At 39.9% G+C, this 17,232-nt stretch overlaps 1 protein-coding gene across 1 annotated transcript; it reads left to right on the plus strand.

The window, feature by feature from the left end:
- The first annotated feature begins 357 nt into the window (after positions 1–357).
- Positions 358–16,620, plus strand: LOC121737884. Its single transcript, XM_042129616.1, has 18 exons — positions 358–412; positions 1,454–1,685; positions 2,318–2,492; positions 4,597–4,709; positions 5,059–5,235; positions 6,830–6,997; positions 7,469–7,731; positions 9,155–9,289; positions 9,630–9,774; positions 10,980–11,026; positions 11,475–11,706; positions 12,196–12,370; positions 12,703–12,818; positions 13,211–13,387; positions 13,534–13,701; positions 14,538–14,803; positions 15,777–15,908; positions 16,422–16,620. Exons 1-18 carry the CDS (start codon positions 378–380, stop codon positions 16,567–16,569), a joined length of 2,904 nt encoding a protein of 967 aa, XP_041985550.1. The 5' UTR covers positions 358–377; the 3' UTR covers positions 16,570–16,620.
- Positions 16,621–17,232: the final 612 nt, after the last annotated feature.

The following is a 17,232-nucleotide window of genomic DNA, read 5'->3' on the forward strand; positions in this document are numbered from 1 at the left end:
CCTCCTCTCTATATTAGCTTCATGGGTGGAACGCTCGATAACTCTAACAGGCCGTTAACTGATTTAACAAGCCATTATTTATTTAACATTGCTTGATGAAACTGGGTCTTAGCAAGAATTTTTAACACCGTGTTAGGTGATTTGACATGACATTAGAGCATGGCGGAACGCTCGATAGTTCTAACAGGTCGTTAACTGATTTAACAAGCCATTATTTATTTAACATTGCTTGATGGAACGGGACCTTAAGCTAATAATTGTTAATTATAATGAATAAACACTAATTATAATCGATTTGGACAATAATAATTAACTGTGGTATAAATATGTAAGCTGGAAATATTTTGGTACCAAACCTGGATCGAAAAGGAGTCAACATGAGGCTGAAAATAATATTTGTGTTGAGTCTACAGTAAGTAGTTTCGTTTTTCACTTTTTTTATAACTTAACACACCTTTTAAAAATCCACATCTAAAGTGAGAATATACATAATATAATGTACTTAGTGATACTTACATGTACGTGCGGTGGATCTCTGTTCACATGAACCAGAACAAGAAGTGATTTTATGACTGGACACCCCTTTACAGTGTCAACATTATTTTATTATAATTTTACATAATATTTAATATAATCTGTATGGGTACATTTATGCCTGAAATAAAGACATTTATCTTCATTTATCTGACGACCTCTGTGGCTCAGTGGTGAGCGCGTTGGTAGCTCAAGCCGGGGGTCGCGGGTTCGAATCCCGCCGACGGAACAAAAAGTTTTCAATGTTCCCGGGTCTGGATGTGTACCTATTAAATATGTGTATGATATAATAAAAATCTTAAATATATGTATGGTATAAAAGTATGAAATATATTTCCGTTGTCTGGTACCTGTAACACAAGTCCTTTAGGTACTTAGCACGGGGCCAGACTGACGTGGTGTGAAGCGTCCATAGATATTATTATTATATTATTATTATTATCTTATATCTTTAAACGAGCAATTCTTGTATATATATAATTGGAATCTCGGAATCGGCTCCAACGATTTTCATGAAATTTAGTATATAGGGGGTTTCGGGGGCGATAAATCTATCTAGCTAGGAATCATTTTTAGAAAATGTAATTTAATTCGTGTTTTATCAAATACCGAGCAAAGCGCGGTAAAATAGCTAGTTATTATTACATTACCATGAAAACTACTAGGCACTAGCGAATTTTTAACGCGATTTACTTAGTTTTTAATGCATGTTAAATCGCGCGTAAACCGCAATTTACCTTTCATTCCATTGACTTGAATATAAAAATAATGTTATATAAGGAAACAGTGTGGAACCCTTTGTGCAAAAGTCCGACTTGCATTTGCACCATTAGTTTCAAGAAGTAAATTTGATTGTAAAAGTTCTTCAAGTCTCTATTTTCTAAGTATAATCACTGCCGGAAAACCCGGTACTTTGCAGATGTCTTCTAAACGTAGCTCTATGCGGAACAATACCAAGATCAGACCCGTACCTTCGCTCGTTGGTAAAGCGTTACGGAACAACCGCGAATGCTGGCAACTATTCTGGTTGCGGCGAACCACTGCTGCTAACACCACTTATTGAGGCCAAGAAGCTGGGAGAAGCCAGAAACGCTGCTAAGGTCGACCCAGCACTCTTCATGGGAAGGGAGAGTTACTCTGGATATCTGACGGTAAAATGTTACATCTTGTGTTTATTTGTGAGGTTGCTTGGTGAAAATGAAGGTAATAGACGCTGAATAGAATAAAATAATATTTATTGCATGAAATGTGGTTATAAAGGTGTAACAAAAAAAAAAGTTATTGAATATTAACTTATAGGTATTAGGTACTAACAATTCATAATATAAATTAAATTCATTAAATTATACATCAATCAAAACATATACGTCCTATAATAACACATAAATAAATAATATCGCATCTTATATTAATTTTATACGTGGGAGAGCCATGCTTCGGCACGAATGGGCCGGCTCGACCGGAGAAATACCACGTTCTCACAGAAAACCGGCGTGAAGCAGCGCTTGCGCTGTGTTTCGCTGAGTGAGTGAGTTTACCGGAGGCCCAATCCCCTACCCTATTCCCTTCCCTACCCTCCCCTATTCCCTTCTCTTCCCATCCCCTATTTCCTTCCCTTCCCATCCCTACCCTTCCCTATTACCCTTTTCCCTCTTAAAAGGCCGGCAACGCACCTGCAGCTCCTGATGCTGCGAGTGTCCATGGGCGACGGAAGTTGCTCCAATGACGCCTAGAAAACTGTGCCTTCCTGTTACATGTCTCGTCTTTCTTATGTTTTGCTTAGGTTAACAAGCAATACAACAGCAACCTGTTCTTCTGGTACTTCCCGGCGCCGGGCAGGGCTGCGGGAGAGACGCCCCTCATCCTGTGGCTGCAGGGAGGGCCGGGGGCTTCCTCCCTGTACGGCCTTTTCAATGAAATCGGCCCTTTTAGAGTCAACGGGAGCGGGCAGTTAGAAGGTATCTAAAATGTTACTGCCCAAGCAGCAAAACAGTCGAATAAGGATTTTTTTACTCAGCCTTTAATCGTATAAGAGCCGGGTAACCGTTCATAAAACACCCATTTATCGTATAATAGCGGTTATCTCGACTATTTGGCAATATTTGCTAATGTGTGCTTTAAGGACGTCGAATAAACGTTTACAGCACTATGTTTTAGCCCTTTTACTCCACCTTTTAGCAGATGCTGAATTAATATAGCTAAAATACTCGTTATTCGATTGTTTGATCTATAACAGTCGTATAATAGCTGTAGAATTGATGATTCGCTGAATTGGGTGCTTTTATACAGCCGTTACTCTGCTATCTTTTATGTTTCTATAAAAGCTCTATAAACGCAATCGTATTGCTTATGGCAACATTGCTGCTGTTACTGCGCGCTTATAGACTAACTCTTATAGTAGAATTAAAAACGTTCGTATAGGTGTTGTAGTGTAATTAAGAGCTGTTATACGATATTTACGAAGCGAACCCTAAATCCTGTTATCATGGCGACACCTTGTGCTATAAATGTGGTGACCAGCACTCTTACTCGACTTTTAATGGAATAAGTTAGCTGTAACTGCAACTAGATTATCAATATGGACAATGGCAGTAAAAAAATATATTTTAAGTATATTTAATTATATAAATTAGTCTTCAAATTTAAGAAAATAGGCAGCGCATGAATGTATATGTAAAAATGCCTTTGGGTTTATCAATAAAGCTTGTTGCGCATGATGTTTTGGAGTAGCTACATGAACAGTAAAAATAATTACATATTGATTTCTCAAAAACTTGATAATATAAATAAGGATTGAGATGTAGTTTAATAACTTTAATTGTTTTACATTAAATTTATGTAGCATACAAGCTCGCACTCTTTACAGCACTAATTTGTCGAGTAAAAGCATTCTAGTCTGCTGTTATAGAACTAAAAAGGAGAATAAAAGCAATCTGTCTGCTATAATAGCACACTTTATCTGTCTAATAGCAAATCAATTGCGTTTATTGAACTAAATATCCTATATACGCATTTTGGTTGTTCTTAAAACACACTTAGTGTTTTCTACCACTTTTACTCAAATCTTACAGCATCTTTTTGTTGCTTACTCAGCGCTTATTCCACTTCAATAGGACTTTAGTCTGAATAAAATGCGCCTTTTTCGCGTTGAGTAAACGTTTACAGCACTTTTACTCGACTGTTTTAAGAACTTTTATAGAACTTAAAGCGAAAACAAGAACGTGCTCTCGACCATTATAGCACGTCCATTTGCTGCTTGGGTGTGGGGTGTGCCAAAATCTTTTCGTTTTCGCTTCGTTATAGAATCGCCGATGAAAATGTGTGGAATTGACATATGCGTTCGTTAATATGACGTTGACGTTCGACTCGTCTAATGTCAATTCCATACATTTTGATCGGCGATTCTATAACGAAGCGAAAACGAAAAAGTTTCGGCTAAATGGCCTGGTCGCATTGTACCCAATACTTTGCGACCGCAAGTTCATGAAAGATAAAGTTTCCTGAAAAACATTAATGCTATATAACTATGATTGTTTATTCTAATAGACCACTCCTACAGGGTTGCCTGGAAGTGATCTCTTATTTTATGGCCTATTGCTTAGGTTTGACATAAATGTGGCTAATGGCGAAAGTTTAGTTTTGATAAAATAATTGTACCCACTTAAAGAATCTGTCTTCATTAATTCTGTACATAATAGCGAAGTCATATCGTTCCAAAGCTTTTCCTTGCCACCACAACGGAGCTATATGATACACAGTGTTTCATATTAGGTATACCAAATGACGCCGGCAACTCCGTTGCGCAAGAATTCGTTAACCGTTATTTTTTTCCTTGATAAAAAGTATTCTATATCCTTTCCCGAGACACAAAGCGTCTCCATAGCAAATTTCAGCAAAATTGGTTCAGCGGTTTGTGCGTGAAGATGTTAAACAGACATACTTTCGCATTTATAATGTTAGTATGGATAGCTGCCATCCGGACCATAAAGTTAATATAACTAGCGGTATATTAACTTTATGATCCGGACCGAATGAATAGGGATGTAATAATATTTTTTACAGAGATGCCTCACTCGTGGGGGACGAACCACTCGCTGTTGTTCATCGACAACCCTGTTGGTGCCGGCTTCAGCTTCACCGACCATGACAGCGGATACGCCACCAACCAGACACAGGTATTTTATTTCATAGCACCTCATGCCTTGCCAGCCTGCTAAACCCAAGGCTGGAATTATATTTTTATCAGTATAGGCAGTGGCCTAACTCTCTGCCTAGGATACTTCCGCCTTCATGGTCATGGCCTATATTGCATATACATAAATCCAGAGCTGCCTAAACCCACTGTCCTTTAGAATAATGAAATACTAGGCTCTAAAAATCAATTTTCTTTCCCTTTTGTACTCTACAACATACACTTGAATATCCCTAGATTTTTTACCACTGTTCTGTCGAAAGACGTAGACAAAAATTGATTAGTCTTTAAAACCTTTTAACCCATTTTATTCTTGCAACATCAATTTCTAGATAGGTTCGAGCCTCTACTTTGCACTGCAACAATTCCTGACAGTATTTCCTGAACTGAGGCCAGCTCCCCTCTTCATAGCGGGCGAGTCCTACGCGGGCAAACACATTCCCTCCCTGGGTATCCAGATACACTGGCACCGGAAGACTGACCAGGCTGAGAGGCCTATCAACCTGCAGGTGAGAATTAAGGCAATATATCCGCCCAAGCAGCAAATGGACGTGCTATAATGGTCGAGAGCACGTTCTTGTTTTCGCTTTAAGTTCTATAAAAGTTCTTAAAACAGTCGAGTAAAAGTGCTGTAAACGTTTACTCGACGCGAAAAAGGCGCAAATTATTCAGACTAAAGTCCTATTAAAGTGGAATAAGCGCTGAGTAAGCAACAAAAAGATGCTGTAAGATTTGAGTAAAAGTGGTAGAAAACACTAAAAGAGTTTTAAGAGTAACCAAAATGCGTATATAGGATATTTAGTTCAATAAACGCAATTGATTTGCTATTATACAGATAAAGTGTGCTATAATAGCAGACGAATTGCTTTTATTCTCCTTTTTAGTTCTATAACAGCGAATAGAATGCTTTTACTCGACAAATTAGTGCTGTAAAGAGTGCGAGCTTGTGTGCTACATAAATTTAATGTAAAAAAATTATAGTTATTAAACTACATCTCAATCCTTATTTATATTATCAAGTTTTTGAGAAATCAATATGTGATTATTTTTACTGTTCGTGTAGCTACTCCAAAACATCATGCGCAACAAGCTTTATTGATAAACCCAAAGGCATTTTTACATAAACATTCATGCGCTGCCTATTTTCTTAAATTTGAAGACTAATTAATATAATTAAATTTACTTAAAATATATTTTTTTACTGCCATTGTCCACATTGATAATCTAGTTGCAGTTACAGCTAACTTATTCCATTAAAAGTCGAGTAAGAGTGCTGGTCACCACATTTATAGCACAAGGTGTCGCCATGATAACAGGATTTAGGGTTCGCTTCGTAAATATCGTATAACAGCTCTTAACTACACTACAGCTCCTATACGAACGTTTTTAATTCTACTATAAGAGTTAGTCTGTAAGCGTGCAGTAACAGCAGCAATGTTGCCATAAGCAATTCGATTGCGTTTATAGAGCTTTTATAGAAACATAAAAGATAGCTGAGTAACGGCTGTATAAAAGCACCCAATTCAGCGAATCATCTATTCTACAGCTATTATACGACTGTTAGAGATCAAACGATCGAATAATGAGTATTTTAGCCATATTAATTCAGCATCTGCTAAAAGGTGGAGTAAAAGGGCTAAAACATAGTGCTGTAAACGTTTATTCGACGTCCTTAAAGCACACATTAGCAAATATTGCCAAATAGTCGAGATAACCGCTATTATACGATTAATAGGTGTTTTATGAACGGTTACCCGGCTCTTATACGATTAAAGGCTGAGTAAAAAAATCCTTATTCGACTGTTTTGCTGCTTGGGCGGTACTCTCCGAGCAAAGTTACTAATTCGAGAACTATGTTACCAAGTGGTTATTTTGCGTACAGTTGCCAAAAAACATGCGGCATTTTAACAATACAGTATAGACTCTAGAGAAATAAACTGGTTAATACGTATCCGGATCCGCAATCATTTGTAATGCTCGTACATGTGAAGGGTACGAGCATCATAATTATGTACTCGAGATAAACAAAGGCTCGTTTATACACGCCTAAGATCCCAAAACATGATATTTGGAATTCCTCATTTAAAATGTTCCGTGTTTCAGGGCATGGCAATTGGCAATGGATTTGTTGACCCGGCAACTCTCATGAGGGTCAGTTTTCTGATGCGGGAGATGGGACTCATAGACGATCGCAGAGCGGACATGGTGAGGGGGATGGAGGAGGCGGCTGAAAAGTATTTGAAGGAGGGAGAGACGACTATGGCGTTCTATGTAAGCTGGATACATCATTTTGTTCCATCAGCGTTACTGATTCATCACTCAGATGGCGGAGCTACGTTGTTTGGTCGCGTTTTGTCAAAGTTGATAGATGGCGACACATTGGTACGTTGACATGATCCGACTAAATGAAGTAGGTCTGTCAACTGCCTAAGAATCAACGTTTCTGATGGTACTCTGTGCAACTAAAGTCTCCTTGGCTAACGACCACGGCTTTAATAATGTTAAATAATAAAAAAAATACGACCCCAATTCAAAAGTTTATATTATGTTGTCAGAAATCAGAATACAAAATATTGAACTGATCAAATCACTGGAAGTTCACATCCCAACTTTCCCAGCACTGATCAGGCTGATTAGGATGAACTATTGCTAAGATTAACTATCCCTCAGACAGACAAACATTTCAAACTTACAACACCTTTCTTTTTACGCCGGGGATGAAATACGAACCACTTTTTTCAGACATTCATGTCAGCATTAGGTGTTGCTTTCGGCTCGTCTGGTATATCAAACGAGTACAATGTTTTGAGCGACAAGGAGGGGATGGATCTTCGCTACGTAGAGCTCCTGCAGCAGCATCAAATACGAAAGGCTCTACATGTTGGGAACACGACCTTCGATAATATAAGCATGAAGGTATACAGCAAAGTATCGGAAGATATGATGAACAGCGCCAAACCCTGGATGGAGGAGCTGCTGAACCATTACAGGATCATGACATATAAGTAAGACAGTTCAAATAAAACACGCACTATCAGCAAAGCTGGTTGTTCTACAATATTTGCACTGAATATTTTTAACAGTAAAGCTATAGAAATTAAAAATATCATAAGAGACTCTAGCCAACACGTTTTCTTTATTGATTCGTTATAGAATCGCCGATCAAAATGTATGGAACTGAGTTCACTTTCAAACAACGGTTAAAGAAAACGTATTTGCTAGGGGCTAAGGTATCGCCAGCGCCATGTCACTCAGCAACTTAGCTAATAGCTCATAATTCATAAATAATAAAAATATTATTATTACCTGGCAATTTCGTCTAAGTTCAATCTCTGTAAATTCTGGTGCAACTTATTACTTAAAGCACAACACACACAAGCAACTTAGCTAATAGCTATAGCATAATTCATAAATAATAAAAATATTATTAAGACTACCTGGCAATTTCGTCTAAGTTCAATCTCTATAAAGTCTGGTGCAACTTATTACTTAAAGCACAACACACACAAGCAACTTAGCTAATAGCTATAGCATAATTCATAAATAATAAAAATATTATTAAGACTACCTGGCAATTTCGTCTAAGTTCAATCTCTATAAAGTCTGGTGCAACTTATTACTTAAAGCACAATACCGAAAAAATATATGTTGTAGAGTGGTTTTTAATCTTCAATTGCTGACGAGTACTTTTTTCCAAACTAAATAGGTTTTCAGAAAAAAATGTACCGTGGTCATCGATTTTTCTGCAAATATAGTATAAACTTCCTAACCTTTTTTTGTATTAAATATAAAATTTTTATATTTAATACATTATCAGTTACACTACAGCTGCTCAAGAGGAATTTTTATATCGAATAATCATGTCCATGTGAAAAGTATAATTTTCTCCAATTTCGCCCTATCAAGGACCGTCGTAACCGCCATTGTACTATCAGAGAAGTTGATTCCTATGCAAATCGGGGACCTAAGTAGTTTGGTCGCGTTACGTCAAACCCAGCTGACAGATCACAATTAACATTGAATTGACATATTCGACCAAATAACGTTGGTCTGTCAATTGCATAGGAATCAACTTCCTCGATGGTACAAGGCGCGCTGATATGAATGTTATTTTAATGTCCTTTACGTCGATATTCGAACTGACAGACATCGACCTGCTAATTTCAGGTCGGTATCAGCCTTAAAGAAACATAATCCTACAAATAAGCTACTAGCACATCTGGGTACATTTTTTTGATTATAATATTAAATGACATTATAATTCCGAAATCATGGACCGACGATTTGAAGAAGGTGGCTGGCAGCGGATGGATGAGGGCTGCCCAAGATCGGGATGGTTGGCGCTCATTGGGGGAGGCCTACGTTCAGCAGTGGACGGCAGTAGGCTGATGATGATGATGATAATGATAATTCGTAACGTGGTTTCAGTGGCCATTTGGACGCTATGGTGCCGTATCACGCATCGGTCCACACCTACAACTCGTTGGTATTCGAGGGGGCGGCGGAGTACGCCACCGCCCCGCGCCACGTGTGGCGGTACCCTAACGTAGGGGTCGTTGCTGGGTAAGTACAGGGAAATTACAAGTTGCTGTGCTTAAGGGGTGGAATACGTCATCGCCCCGCGGCTCGTGCGGTTGAGGTCAGTTAATATACTCAACCTGCAGCCGGGGCTTTTTTCTTTTTTTTTCTCAAGCCCACCGCCAAAAAGCGCAAAGTCGTGAAAATTTTTCCACTTCTAAAATCTTGAAAGATCATTATTTTTTAACTCTTAAAATTTTTAACGCCAAGACCCAGACGGTATACTATAGGTTGTGCCTGGTAGTAGTCTCCACCAAAACGACAACTTACTATATTTCCAAGTTCTACGTTGTGGAGATTTCATAGAACATTTTTTTTAATCCAGGTACTACAAGTCTGCCGGACGGTTTCTGGAGGTGATGGTGCGGGGCGCCGGTCACATGGTGCCGGAGGACAAGCCCGCTGAGGCCCTCGCCCTCATCTCGGCCTTCGCCCTTGACCAACCCCTGGACTCCCCGGGACCGAAGCCCTAAACTTTATTAAGCCTTTATCGCTATACTTGACGAAGATAATTTTTCAGTGATAAATTCAGTGTTCGTCATACTTCGGTACTGCGGGTTATTGTGTGTGATAAAATATAATAAAAAATAATGAAATGACCAAATTTTATTTTATCTTATAAACACTTTTCACAATAATATAAGTCAGGGGTCACCAATTAGTTTCGATCGGGGTCCGTTTTAAGAAATAAAATTAACTTCGCGGTCCACACATTAAAAATAAATTAACATATGTTATTACGGAAATTACAAAGGTATTTGTTAGTATTGACAATGAGAAAAGTAACAATTATTGTTGTTAATATAATATTATGTTCATCAGTATGTCGAGACATGGTCGAGACCGAAATCAATTTTTAACGAAGTTCATCTTCGAACATGCTTGGTCCGCACACAATAGGTCGGCGGTCCGAATGCGGTCCGCCATTTGGTGACCCCTAATATAAGTACTTTAATTGTATAAATTTAATACTTATATTATTATGTAATAAAAAGTAAAACACCCAACTAGTCACTACACTAAATTTGACCTTAGATTTAGGATGGTCCCCTGTGACCCCCCCCCCCCCCCCCTTCGGACCACGCCTGAATACTCGTAATATTCTTATTAAAAAACCTATCCAACGACACCCTACACGGTGGGGTGGACGCGAAAAAAAATTCATCCCCGCTTGATGTGTAGGGGAGGTACCTTAAAAAATGTTTTTTTTTTAAAGATCTTATATACTTACCATTTTGTCGGCATCATAAATGTGCATTAATGCCGAATTATAGCTTTGGTCCTATAGTATCTGGGAAAAACCGCGCACAGACAGACGGACGGACGGACAGACTGAAACTACGGAACTTGTTGACTACGGAAACCTAAAAATCGACTTTAAAAAATATTATATTGCGAATTTTCTTATTACAGTGATAAAAGTTGTAAAAACTATCCATAGATTTATTATGCAAAACACATATTTACTAAGGTAAGTACTTACTTAATTAAAATATTAATACCTAATCATTAAAAACATTTTTATGATGTTCTAATAGTTTTGATAAGATTAAAGTTAATAATCATTATACCAAGTAGTAAATCATTAATCATTAGCATTATTAATAATAGAATATAACTAATTGAGTGGGGTATAAAATGTAAATCAAAGATATTTAGATGCAAACCTATTTAGAAAGAAGTCAACATGCTGCTGAAAATATTATTTGTCTTGAGTTTACAGTAAGTTTTCCCATTTTCGCATTGCATTTTTGTTTTGGAAACTGGCATAAAACAATAATTAGTAGAAATATGCAATAACTTATTTTAAATGTTTTTATTAAAATAATTGTTTACTGCATGTTTACTGTTTGTCGTACTTGTAAAACTATATCGCCTATTTTGGAGAGTTCCTCAAACATGATTTACTTTTTTCAAAAATTGTTTTTACCAGAAATTACTGTATTGCTAAGTACTCACATACGGTTTTGCTTGATAGTTTTACTCCAAATCGAGCAATAACCACCGTGTGGACCGCCAAAACTGACAGCTCAAAAGCTCGCTTCGAGCCGGCTCGATGGAATTAATTATGTCATTTATTAAATTATTATGTCATTTCCTTCGATTCGGAAATCTATCGAGCAAAACCGTATGTGAGTACTTAGCATATCAGATACTCAATTTTTTTTAGATGTCTAATAGACAAGGCCCTCTGCGGTACTATACTGAGGTCGGACCCGTACCTCTACTCGTTGGTGAAGCGCTACGAAACAGCCGCGACCGCCGGCGACTGCGCTGGCTGTGGTGATCCACTGCTGCTGTCACCACTGATAGAAGCCAACAAGCTGGTGGAAGCCAGAAACGCTGCTAAGGTCGATTCAGCACTCTTCATGGGTCGGGAGAGCTACTCGGGCTATTTGACGGTAAACTATTACATTATTCTGAAAAGGCACGTCACAATTATTGTAGTTTTTAGCCATAGTTGCTTTTGGGATTTGCTTTTGGCTTTTGACACCACTAATAGAGGCTAATAAGCTTGGAGAAGCCAGAAACGCTGCTAAGATCGATCCAGCACTGTTCATGGGACGGGAGAACTACTTACTCGGGCTATCTGACGGTAAGCTATTACTGAGCAACCACGTTACAGTCATAGTTTTTATCAGGCTACAGCGTATCTGAAAGCAAGGGCCCGATTTATATTTTTTATGAATATTGGGTCACTTTCATTTTGCCGCCCCTATTTACGAACTCTGACGCCATCCTAGGAAACGTCCCCCTAGGATGCTATAGGCCGCTGCCGCCCATAGGCCATGACCTATTCTGTCTATACATAAAAATAAATCTGGAGCTGCTAAAAGTAAGTGCTAAGATTTTGCATAAACATTAGATTCTTAAGATGCTCCTTCGCTTAGGTCAACAAGCAATACAACAGCAACCTGTTCTTCTGGTACTTCCCGGCGCCGGGCAGGGCTGCGGGAGAGACGCCCCTCATCCTGTGGCTGCAGGGAGGGCCGGGGGCTTCGTCCCTGTATGGCCTGTTCGTCGAAATTGGCCCTTTCCACGTCAACGGGAGCGGGCATTTGGAAGGTATGTTTCTTGAACTTGCCTTTACTGTCCATGTCATGTTTTGATATCTCCAGTTTCTTCAGATAAAGAAAAAATCTCAAGAGGTGTCAAACGACATCCGGATGGAACAAAGTGGCTTTCTAAGAGAGAGAGAGAGAGAGACAGGCAGAGAAACACACGCACGCCGCACGGCTCACAACTATTATAGTAAAAAGTGTCGATACAACTTTTGGTCTAAATTTTTTTCGCAACGCGCGATAAGAAACTTCGTTCCAAAATGTATAGTTTTCTTAAATGGAAGACCAATATTGCCTGTATTTAGTTCAACTACTGTACTGACGAGAGTGTTACAGAGAGGGTGCACTCGTGGGGGACGAACCACTCGCTGTTGTTCATCGACAACCCTGTTGGTACCGGATTCAGCTTTGCCGACAACGACGACGACGGTTATGCCACCAACCAGACACAGGTATTCAGAAGATTATTGGTTAGAACCCCTGCAATTAACATAACCAATGTTGCGTTTTAGGCTCAACTTTTTGGATGGGATATTATTTATCATTCTATCATAAGACGAAATTCAGACGACGGCATAAACTCGAAGAGTCTTTAGCAGGGCCGGATTTATATTTTTTATTAATATAGACTATAAATTATTATAGGCCACTTTAATTTTGCCGCCCCCATGTACGACCTCTATCGCCATCCTAGGACGCTGCCGCCCACCTAGGACGCCATTAGACGCTGCCGATAATAGGCCATGGCCTTTACTGCCTGTACATAAATCCAGAGCGTCTTTAGAACTATTAAAATGATCCATTTCATTTTCTGTTTATAGTTATAATAATATACCTTTTATAGATCGGTTCGAGCCTCTACTTCGCCCTGCAACAGTTTCTAACAGTTTTCCCCGAGCTCAGGCCAGCTCCACTCTTCGTAGCGGGCGAGTCCTACGCGGGCAAACACATCCCCTCCCTGGGTATCCAGATACACTGGCACCGGAAGACTGACCAGGCAGAGAGGCCTATAAACCTGCAGGTTAGAAATTATTCTAACAATAAACGGTGGTAATGTAGTTAATTGGTCCGAACGAAAGATTTTTCATTCCCTAATATAACATTAAATTGAAATAAACTGAACGACAAAGTTTATCACTACCAGAATCCATTATAAGCTCTTTTCAGGGCATGTCTATTGGAAACGGCTTCATCGACCCGCCTAGGCTGATGAGGCACAGTTTTCTGCTGCGAGAGCTCGGACTAGTAGACGATGCCACAGCCGCCATCTTGAGGCAGATAGAGGAGACGGCTGGAAAGTATTTGCAGGAGGGAGACACAGAAATGGGACTATTTGTAAGTGAAAGTCAGCGGTCAGCATGTACACGAGATGTTTTTCTAAAAATTCTAGTATATCATCAATGTAAGTTCTGTCAAAATCAATAGTAAGCCATTCGCATAATCGAAGCCTTGAATTTAGAATATCCACTAATGACCAAATTAATATTTTTTCAACTGTCTACAAAATGCTTATTTTTATTTATTTATTAAGCATAAGATACACAAACATTATACCTAGAGACTTAAATTTTTCAGCAGGGGCGGATCTACTTAAAGGCTTTTTGGGCTGCAGCCCAGGGCCCCGCGAATACAGAGGGCCCCCAACCCAGGCGCGGTCCGAAGGGGGAGGGGGGGGGGGGTCACAGGGCACATGACCCCCCCCCCCCCCCCCCCCAAAAAATCTAAGGTCAAATTGAAAAATCTCAAATTCTTGCCAAATAATAAAAGGACATTTCTATCTATCCCCTAACCACCACTGCGTCCGACCTTAGACAGCTGGCAAAACAGAACCGTCCGAGGGCGCAGATAAAAAAAATAGTGTAGTGACTATTGAGTGACGCCCCCCAAAATTTCAGTCTGTGACCGCGCCTGCCCCAACCGAACTGAAACCAATAGACGATATTGTCAAAAATAAAAAATATCTAGAATTTAAAAAAATCCGATCATAAGGTTGGCAACATTGGTTGCGATCAATCAACCCGTGTGCGCATCTATCAAACGGAACGGGGAATGAGGCATTTTCTTATTTTTTTAATCTGATTATCAAAACGGCAATTAGTTGAGTAATTAGGTAGGGCCCCTAAGCAGTACCTATTAGCCCAAGGCCCCACAAATTCAAGGTCCTTTTTCAGACGTTCCTGTCTGGAATGGGCATGTCCCGGGAGGTTTCTGGAATAACAAACCAGTACAACTTCTTGAGCAACACTGAAGGGCTTGCTAACCTACGCTATGTAGAGTTTCTGCAGCAGCATCACATCCGGAAGGCCATACACGTGGGGAACACGACCTTTGACAATTTAAACAAGGTGGTATACATGAAACTCGGGCTCGATATGATGAACAGCGCCAAACCCTGGCTAGAGGAGTTGCTGAATCATTACAGGATCATGACTTACAGGTGAGATGATGTATGTATAGCAATAAAAATGCACCAGGCTCAGCATATGGTTGTACACACAAATAGCCACAATAAGTTTTGTGACTCAAACAATCCAACGAATGCCGCGTCCTGCTCTAACATCGTCATTTTACGTTTGTTAGAGTAGGACGCGGCATTCTCGTACAATTGTTTGAGTCTCAAAACGGTTTTGTGGTACGGCCCTTGCATCGCGCTCTCGAAGTTTCGGAGAACGAAGTTTCGGCAAGATTATAAAGCTTAGGCCAAACCTACGCGAACAGGCGTCTGCGAAGCGGAGCGTCAAGTTGTCAAAATATGTGTGTTTTGTATACAAAAACACATTTGACAACTTGACGCTCCGCTTCGCAGATGCATGTTCGCGTAGGTTTGGCCTAAGCTTTAACATTAGTGGGCTTCGGCCTGACCGAGCATGCTATCTCGCTCGGTCGGAAGATCCTTCTCGGTCTTAAGGTGACGCCGCGTTAAAGTAAAAAACCTTGTTGGATATGTTTTATATTGCTTGTTTTCTATGAGAGGCCGGGACAAGAAATGGAAAGGGCGTACCGCGTAAGCGACAGAATGGTTTTTGTCGCGTAATTTAAAAACCTGCACAAATTTTGGAAGCTTAAATCACTCTCCTCTGTTGGCAAAATTAGAATCCTAGACAGAGACAGACAGAGATTTTTTACAGAGGTCTTTTTGATTGATTATTCTGTGTTATAAAAGTTGACCAATCGTGTTATGCTATGGGTAATTCAAAGACAAAGACATGATAAATACTGACAATGAACTTTAATTTCTTAGCTTTAGTCATTGCTGTGAAAAATCGATATCGCTACAGCCAAATTATCAAGGCTTCGCCTTAACATAAGGACTTGCCACTCAGTGTGCTGTGCATCTTTTGATTATTTATTTCTTGTGAACAATGTTGATAAGTTTAAACTAAATTTTTCCATATTGCTTATTATTTTAGTGGTCACCTGGACGCAATGGTGCCGTACCACGCGTCTGTCTACAGCTACAAGTCACTGGTGTTCAAGGGGGCGGCGGAGTACGCCACCGCCCCGCGGCACGTGTGGCGATACCCTAACATGGAAGTGGCTGGGTAAGTCCTGGCATGCGTATAGCTGACACCCGTTGGTATTCGAGGGGGCAGTGGAATACGCTACCGCCCCGCGGTAAAAAGGCACCCCGATGTCATAGTAAAAGGAGGGGAAGTAAGTTATCTTCATACAAAGGCACCGCGCGCAGCTGCTGATACCGCCGAGATTTTGCTGTGTGCCGTACGTGGCGACGCATTGATACTATGGCGCACACATACAAGCCGCGCGCGGTGCCTTTGTATGAAGATAACTTACTTCCCCTCCTTTTACTATGGCATACCTACTTTGGTAGGAATGGTTACCTTTTATTATGCCGATGTAGAATAATTGGCTGGGGTAATCCTGACACATTTTTAATTCGCTTACTTCATGGTGGAATAAGCCACCGCCCCCTTCGGGACGCCAGTTTAGACCACAGAGTCGCAGACACATATTATATAACTTATTGCGACAGAGGGGGTGGTGTATTAGGCCATCGCCCCGCGGCACGTTGATGCAATTTTTCTTTCATCCAGGTACTACAAGTCTGCCGGTAGATTCCTGGAGGTGATGGTGCGGGGAGCCGGCCACATGGTGCCGGTGGACAAGCCCGCGGAGGCCCTCGCCCTCATCTCGGCCTTCACCCTCGACCAGCCCCTGGACTCCCCGGGACCGAAGCCCTAAACACAAAAACGTATGTTTACCTATGCTTAATTTTTTCTTTAAAAGTACCGATTGAAATAAATACTCGTATGTATGGCTATCGCCTATCGTAAAGATTTTATTTTGATTTATAGTATTTAAATATATTATGTAGTTTAATGTAGCATGTGTGCATAATACTTATACTCATACATTTTTGATTTTATACTACTACAATTAATGATACAAAGAGATAAATAATTGAGTTGTTTTGTTTTAATTTTCATATCTGCATTCTGCATGTATGCAATAAAAACAGCAAGAACGAAGCGACGCGACGGTTAGGGCATAGTTAAAGGAGGGGAAGTAGGTTAACTCCGGCCAATCCGCGATATAATTACTGTCTTAAGTGCCTGATAGACGACCTTAGCTCGCGAAGGGGGTGACAGACGTGCGAGTAATTACGCGGAATTATGGCTCGACGATTTTAATCGCCTGTGTGTCAGCAAAGGTATTAGTTCCGTGAGCAAAGAGCCGCGAGCCGCGAGCCTGGGGGCTTTTTTGTATCTAAATCCAAATCCTCCCACTACCTATTTTGAAAAAAAAACGAGCGATAGGAAACTCACTATTACACCAAATAATATAATCTTCTTTATGTGTTTTAAGGTTCATTTCACGTTGAAAAATAAAGATTATAATATTTAT

This window comes from Aricia agestis, chromosome 21, assembly GCF_905147365.1.
Source record: "Aricia agestis chromosome 21, ilAriAges1.1, whole genome shotgun sequence".
Lineage (NCBI taxonomy): Eukaryota > Metazoa > Arthropoda > Insecta > Lepidoptera > Lycaenidae > Aricia > Aricia agestis.